We start from the raw sequence: 8,556 nt of genomic DNA, 5'->3' as shown, positions 1-8,556 counted from the left end.
TTTCGGTGCATTTTCCAAGCTCTGCATCCGGAAAATAACCGTGCGGAGATTTGGAAATTAAAAATAAATAAAGTAAAATCGGACTCAGAGGGAAACTTTTTTTTTGCTTGCCGGTGGGCGCTGGGGACACTTGGTTTGATGGGGATGAAACTCAGGGTTCATGCCCCACCGGGGTTTGTAGCTCCAGAACTGATCGAATAACAGAGTAACAAGGATACATACAATCAGCTGAAAAATGACAGAGTGACGTTTAACATGATCTCTCTCTCCAGGCAGGGGCTATAAGATATACATCAACGTATCCGAGAATAAGGCGCGGAACGGGTCATCGATCGCTCAATACTTGACAGAAAGTTCATAAAACACAAATCTCGTAGTTATATTAATTTAAAAAACAATGATTCAGCTGTCTCAGGGAAGTTGTGGGTGGCTCTTAAAAGAGCCTTTGGGTTGTGGATGTGTTTGTTTCAGAGCAATGCGGTCCTTCACTTGGAGCTGGTGTACTTGGTCACCGCCTTTGTACCCTCCGACACGGCGTGCTTGGCCAGCTCCCCGGGCAGCAGCAGCCGCACGGCGGTCTGGATCTCCCGGGAGCTGATGGTGCTGCGCTTGTTGTAATGGGCCAGGCGGGAAGCCTCCCCCGCGATGCGCTCAAAAATATCGCCGACGAACGAGTTCATGATGCTCATGGCCTTGGAGGAGATGCCGGTGTCGGGGTGAACCTGCTTCATCACTTTGTAGATGTAGATGGCGTAACTTTCTTTCCTGGACCGCCTCCTCTTCTTGCCGCCCTTTGCTGGCGCCCTCTTCACCACTTTCTTCGCGCCCTTCTTGGCAACTTGACCCTTCTTTTCCTCAGCCATAGCGCCGTTCACTGTTAGATACAAGAATAAGGGAAAACGGGCCCGGAGCTCGCTCTTTATAGACTGACGGCGTCATCAATGCTAATGAGGGATGGGGGAAAGCCTGGTTACTGATTGGCTATTGTATAGGCATGGTAAATTCACTCTGATTGGTTAATTTGGGACTCATCCTGACAGATCCACAATATTATCGGAAACTCAAACCAAAATTTTGTGAAGGGATCAAATTCGAGCTCACTCTAAAATGTGAGATTCGAATTGTGAGGCATTCTGCATCTTTAGATAATGGTTTTCTTTTCTCTTCCATTTTAAATTGCATCACATTTGTTGTCAAGTGAGAAAATGCCTGCAATCTGACAGGGTGCGTGTTTTACTCCTGGAAATTATGGAACTACTTGACAATTGCATTGTGTTGGAGGAAAATGGGAGTTAAGGAATGTTCTCTTTTGCTTGTGTTTCTTGCTCCACACTCTCTGAAAATCAAGGATATCCTACCATCATCTACTCTGTAAACTCCCTTCACTTATCTATTCGCCAATTCTTCTTCAAATCTCCAATGGGTATCATCCAAAGTATTCATACATTACTCAGAATAGCTGCCAGCGTGTGTATCATTGCCAGTTCTAATTTGATTACCTCAACGACTAAAGGGAACTGACGTACTGTGACCTGTGCCTTTTGCTTTCTGCTGGCAACATGAATTTTACTCTCTGTCTGTTCTGCTCCTCAATCAGTGTCAGCAGTCTCCAGCCAAAATTTCAGTTTCTGAAATCTTACTTTGCACTACATTAGAATAGATATTATTCAGTGCATTTCAGTTTCTAGCAGGATTTTTTTTCATTATAAACTTTGCTATGTGGATTTTCTCTGAATTTTATTTGGTCACAAGTCATTTGTTCTCATTCTGAACTGGTCACTGCTATTTAAGGATTATTTTGAACATGGTACTTGTGCGAATTTTAATTGTTACAATCTCATCTTATTTGTTTTATCACTATTATTCTCTGATTACACTGTGAATGATATTTTGTTCAGAATTTCAGGTTGGTTAAGAGTTAGTTTACCTCTCGTTAGTGGCTGTGTAAAACGGGAATGCGGTTTTTGATCTGCCCATGTGAGCTTTCAGGAGGTGAATGATTATTACTCTCTCACAATCTGTCGTTGTCAGTTTCTGCTATCTCAACGTGTGACTGTAGTAAACAGCCTGTAACTGTCAGTGATTACATTCGTACAATTATCGCTCAATCCCAAAAGGTCGCTGTTGTGAGAATGTGTAAGTCATTACCACTGCAGTGCCTATCAGTCTTTCCTATGAGAATGTTTGCTGTACATCTCTATGACTCTATGCTCATTTAATTTGTCTGTAATTATCAGTCTACCCATATCAGTCTCTGCTATGAAAATGTAGGAGTGCTTTTATCAGTACTACCATGTCAGTTTCTGTGTTGGGAATATGTCAATGTAGTTATCAACCTGTTCCTGTCAGCTTCTGCTTTGTGAGTATATCAGTTTATTTAAACTATTCCTCAGAGGTTGTGATGTGCGAATATTGCAGCCTAGTCATCAATCTGTACCTCTGTCCTTCCACAGTCATTTTGTTTGTGTAATTATCAGTCTATCCTCAAGGTCTCTGCTGTAAGAATGTGTAATTGTAGTTATCAATCTGTCCCTGTCAGCGTTTGCTCTGTGAATGTGACTTGCTCTGTGAATTTACTAATTGGTCCCTGACAGTTTCTGCCATGCAAATGAGAGTTTTGCTGTTTGTTTCTGCTATGTTAATGTTTGACTAGCATAATCAATCTGCACCTGTCAGTTTCTGCTCAATGAATATGTCTGTGTAATTATCAGTCTCCCCTATCAGTTTCTGCTATGTGTCTGTGTGAATGCTTTTATCAGTTTCAACTTGTCAGTTTCTGTGTTGTAAATATGGTCATTAACCTTCACCTGATGTTTTCTGGTTTGTGAATATAAGAGTTTGGTTATCCATCTGTGTCAGTCCGCTTCTGCTTTGTAAATTCCTGAATTTGGCTTAATCTGTTCCTGACTGTTTCTCTGGCGTGGATATGGCAATGTAGTCATTGATCTGTACCAATCTGTTTCTATTATGTGAATATGAGGGCAGTTATCAGTTAGAATGATTGTGTGGCTTTAAAAAGGTGTACATTGTCCTGTCCACAGTAGTTAACATACAACACAATAAAGAAGGAATTGGAAAATCTTAACTTTGTTGGATTACTTAAAAGAATAATGGATACACTAACTCTTCCGAATTACCTGTTCCAATGCAGTAATATCCCACAAACATTCTTGGCAAAAGACAAATTCAATAAAATAGATAGTCAAGCATCCAACTCCAGTAGCAGAAGGAGAATCTGCAGCTTCTGACTGTAACCGAGAGGGGACAACTAGCTTTCCCGTCTTCAGGATGCCAACAGTTTTGCTGAAAGCCAAAACTAAAAATGTTGTTCTGTGACAGCTTGACCACACTAACTCAGGCTGCCTCTATTGTTCCAACTATAAAAAAGCCTTAAACTGTTTACTCTCGCTGCTCTGGTAGCCTTCTCGACACTTCTGCCATAAAACCTCTCTTCAACAAGAAAGAAAGGACATAATAAACATCTTAAAGCCACAATATCATCAAACCTTCCATCCCTCTTAAAAAGAATCCATCAATATACAGAGATGGCCTAATTTAAAAAAAAATATTTTACACTATTAGTAAACAATACATTTACATTTCATTGACTGGAAGCATGCAAACACTCACTGTGGCAGTCCACTTTTTCCTGCAAAGAAATGCTTCCATCTTTTTTCATCAAAGTCGTGGCGACACCTTGGCAATGAGGTTCTGTCATCCCGCCATATATGTAATTTACCAAGTGAATGGCTGCAATAATAAGCTTCATCTAAACAGTCTGTAATTTTTGTTCTTAAAATTTCTCCAAAAACAATAGATGCAAGGTCTTCTTCTCAAACATGAAGTATTTAGATTACTTACAGTGTGGAAACAAGCCCTTCGGCCCAACAAGTCCACACCGACCCGCCGAAGCGCAACCCACCCATACCCCTACATTTACCCCTTACCTAACACTATGGACAATTTAGCTGGACTGTGGGAGGAAACCGGAGCACCCGGAGGAAACCTACGCAGACACGGGGAGAACGTGCAAACTCCACACAGTCAGAGCCTGAGTCGAGAATTGAACCCAGGTCTCTGGCGCTGTGAAGCAGCAGTGCTAACCACTGTGCCACCGTGCCGCCCACCATGTTATTACATGTTATTACATGTACCGAGATCCAATGAAAAGTATTGTTTTGTGTGCTTTACAGACAGATCATATCCTACAGAGTCCATCAGGGTAACAGAACAGAATTTGGAATACAGTGTAAAAGCTGCAGAGCCGTTGCAGAGAGAGCGAGATTAACATTAAAATTTGGGAGGTTCATTAAAAATTCTGATAACAGCAGAAAACCTTTTCTTGAATCTGTTGGAAAGTGTGTTCAAAAATCTATATTTTCTACCTGACAGACCAGGTGGAGGAGAGTATTACCAGGGTAGGATGGGTCTTTGATGTTGTTGGTTGCTTTCCTGAGATGGGGAAGGTGTAAATGGAGCCTTTGGATGGAAGGCTGGTTTCAGTGATAGACTGGGCTGTATTCACAACTTTCTGTAGTTTCTTGCGTTCTAGGGCAGAACAGTAGCCCTATCACGCTGTGACACATCCAAATAGGATGCTAACTATGGTGCATCCATAAAAATGCAAGTGTCTTTATGGACATGCTGGATTTACTTAGCCTCCTGAGGAAACGTGCATGGTGAATGTGCTTGGGTAATTGTCAATACAAGCCTGTCAGTTTCTGCTATGTCAATGTGAGAATTTAGTTTTTAACAGTCACTGTCAGTTTTGCTTTGTGAACGTTTAGTTAAGAATCCTTCCCTGTCAGGCTCTGTAATGTGAATGTGAGTGTATTCATCACTGTTTGCCTGACAGTTATTCTTTTATGAACATGTGACTGTGATTCATTCTGTGATAGTAGCTTTTAGGGGGTTGTAATTGGGACTTAATCTCTTCTGCATTTTATGACTTATGACAGAGTCACAGAATTGGTACAGCCATTCAGCCCATTGTGTCCAGACTGGGACATTCAGTTCTTCACCTGTTCTCCATACTAGTTTCCATTAACTATTGGGATTCTGAACTTTATCAACTCTTTTCAGTTGCTGCTGGACATTTTCAGTGGGCCTCCAGGTGAAGCACTGCCGATTTCTCAGCAACAAACCCAAACAAGAAGACAAAACACATCCAAAAACCCTAGCCACTCTCCCCTACATCAAAGACATCTCAGAAATAACTGCCAGATTACTCAGACCCCTGCCCACAAACTCACCAACATACTAAAACAGCAGCTAATGAATTTGAAAGACCCTATACAGACAACAAGCAAAACTAATGTCATTTACAAAATACCATGCAAGGACTGTAATCGGCACTACATTGGGCAAACAGGCAAAAAACTAGGATACATGAACGGCAAATAGCCACAAAACGACATTACCCTCTGTCATGAGTATCTGTACATACAGATAAGGAAGGACACCACTTCGACAGGGACAACACATCCATCCAAGGACAAGCCAAAAAGAGACACACAAGAAAACACCTAGAAGCATGGCATTCCAATCGAAACTCTATCAACAAACACATTGAGTTAGACCCCACCTACCACCCCCTGAGAAAAAGAACAGGAAATGACATCACCACAGGAAATGACAACACCAGCCCAAAGAAACCCAAACATATAAATAGAAAGCAGGAATCAGGAGCAGTGCTTCTCCTGGAGGCCCACTGAAGATGTTACCTAGTAGGCTGATGAAACACCTGGAAATGTACCTTCCAGCGAGCAAACTTACACCCAGAACCTCAACCTGAGCTACAAATCTTCTCAAACCTTGCTAATGGGTTTAACATTTCATAAATCAGTATTCCATATTTTGTTCATGCATGGAAATGCTTCTGCATTACTCAGGCCCTCAACCAGAATGTGAGTGTGGATAAGGTGTGTTTTTATCAGCACAAGCTAAGAGTGAGAATGGGATTCATTCACTCTATGATACTAGATATCAATGTGCTCCTTATTCTCGGTTAATGTGTTTTACAGTGGTTCAGTGTCATCTAGATTGAAACACGTCACTTTTAGTAACTGCCAGTGTACTTCATTGTCAAACTTCTGCTACTTGACATGAATGAGGTATTATCCATTGCCACTGGAGTCAGCTCCTGTCAGTAAAAGTGAATGTGTTTAATAGATATACAATCTCTGGGACGGTTCCTGAAGTTGGATAACATCCACAGCCTAGGTTCTTTAATTTTAGTGTCTATAGGGTCCATGGACAGGTGAACATCGAACTCATTGCAGCAGAAAAGAATCTGTGTTTTTCTTTAGAATCAAGGAGAGAAAGTCAATGGACTTTAGATAACCCCTATAGTGCAGAGTCGAACCAGGAACAATGGGCATATCAAGGTCTGGTTTTCAGGATGCGATCAATTTTTGCATAGTGATATATTTTACCAATGAATTAATAATCAGTATTAACTGAACCCATTTGCAACTAAGTGAACACATCAACTGCATTGCAGTTGACTGATCACAGTGTTCCCTGTACAGGAAAGAGAATTGGCCAATTCTATTTTATTAACCAATTTGGACAGGATCTGGTGCAAGCCTCTTATGTTGCTCTATGGTAAGGAGGGGGAAAGCAAAAAAGACTTCTATTTCCACCATTTAGTGCAGCATATTTAAATTATCAAATTCAATGTATTGAACTATCAACTCTTGTTAGGGAAAAAATAATGAGGAGCTTGACAAACCTACCAATTTTGGCTTTTTCTTTCATTCTGCACTGTTTTAAACAGTAACGATCCGATTCCACGTACTCCTTGACAAACTACATCCTGATTCCTTCCTTTTCTGTATTGCAACGAAGGCAGTATAATTACGGAAATGATGTTCTCCACTGACAGCAGTAGCATACCTGTTGCTTGTCACACTTGGCTTCGTACAGACAAAATATTACATTTTCATAGTTCATCAAACATTTGCCTTGAGGAAAACGAGAGATATCTTGTCTATAATTACCAGGGTTGTTTCTACTCCCCTTCTTGTACAGGGTAACACCATTTGCTAGTTCCAGTTTACCCCTACCATTCCTGTAGACAATGATGACAAAGATCAAAGCCAAGGTCTCTGCAGTCTCCTCCATGGCTTCCAAGAGAATTTTGGGATGAATCCCACCTGGCTCAGGGGATTTAGCTATTTTCACACTTTCCAGAATATCTAACACCTTCTTGGAAACATCAATCCCAACTAGTCTCGTAGCCTGTTTCTCAGTATTCTCCTTGACAACGTTGTCTTTTTCCAGTGTGAATACTGATGAAAAATATTTATTTAGCGCTACTTCTATCTCCTCTGACTCCACGCACACATTTTCAGCAACACATTTTCAGCTCTGATCTCCAGCATCTGCAGCCCTCACTTTCTCCCTGATGTACCATTTGGCCATCCATAGTTTACACAAATCTTTCGAAGTGTAGATTTAACAACACAGGGAGACTTTGCAATGATGTGAAATCTCGCATGTTTTATGTCTCCTTTCCACCAATTATCATCTTGTCATCGATGATAACATCCATGAAAAAAAAGACAATTTCAACATCCAATCTTTTATTTTCTCTTTGTCTTATTTTGTTCCAGTTCCTGTTGCTGGGGTTTTCCTCACCCCCAGAGCCACTAAAACGGAGGTTCTGATTGGGAGTTGTCTCGTTCCAGAGTGTGTAATGAGCGGAGGTACTGGACCCTACTTTCAACAGAAAGCCTTAAACAATGCCAGTGGGAATTACAACTCTAGCTCAGGACAGGACAGAGCTGGCCACTGAATTTTTCCAGTCCCAGCATCAAGGCCGATACCAGTCTCTTGTGATCAACAGGAGTCCCAGAGGAACAATACTTAATGTGACCTGTAATTCCGACCACACAGTGCCAGGTAATCCATTCTTCATCCGTGATCAGTACTCGTTCTTCACTGGGGTCCGGCTGAAAACATGACATAAACACTCTTTAAAAACTTGCTTCAGAAACTCAGCAGGTCTGCAGCATCTGTGGAGAGAGAGAGAGGGTTAATGTTACAGGTTATAAACACAAAGTGCTGGAAAAACCCAGAATGTATGGCAGCAGCTTTGCGGGATGGGGCGGGGAAGAGAGAGAGAGAGAGAGAGAGAGAGTAACATCCTTTCTCAGATAAGGGAGGCCTTCATAGCAAGAGGATTGAAGTCCAGGAACAGGGGTGGTTGGCTACAATTAGACCACACCCTGGATCCCAAACTGTGTGCGCAGTTTGGGATCTCCTTATGAGGATGTACAGCAAAGGTTTCCATGGGTGATTCCTGGGATGGCAGGTCTGACGGATGGAGAGAGACTGGATTGGTTATGATGATATTCACTGGAGTTTGGAAGAATTAAGGAGAAATCCCATAGAAACCTCTCAATTTGAACAAGGACGAGACAGAGTGAACACAGGAAGGGTGTTCCCAGTGACCGGGTAGAGAGTCCAGAACGAGGGGGTCACAGTCTAAAGGAAACTGGGCAGGACTGAGATGGGGAGAAATTTCTTCATGCAGAGAGTGGAGAGCCTGTG

At 41.7% G+C, this 8,556-nt stretch overlaps 1 protein-coding gene across 1 annotated transcript; it reads right to left on the bottom strand.

The window, feature by feature from the left end:
* On the bottom strand, positions 1–871 carry LOC122544603 (late histone H2B.L4-like). The gene has a single exon (XM_043683922.1). The coding sequence runs from the start codon at positions 861–863 to the stop codon at positions 486–488; it is 378 nt and encodes a 125-aa protein (XP_043539857.1). The 5' UTR covers positions 864–871; the 3' UTR covers positions 1–485.
* Positions 872–8,556: the final 7,685 nt, after the last annotated feature.

The sequence above is a fragment of the Chiloscyllium plagiosum genome, chromosome 50, assembly GCF_004010195.1.
Source record: "Chiloscyllium plagiosum isolate BGI_BamShark_2017 chromosome 50, ASM401019v2, whole genome shotgun sequence".
In the NCBI taxonomy this organism is placed as follows: Eukaryota; Metazoa; Chordata; class Chondrichthyes; order Orectolobiformes; family Hemiscylliidae; genus Chiloscyllium; species Chiloscyllium plagiosum.
Note: the sequence above shows the minus strand (reverse complement) of the source record. Positions and strands in the feature narration are given on the sequence as shown.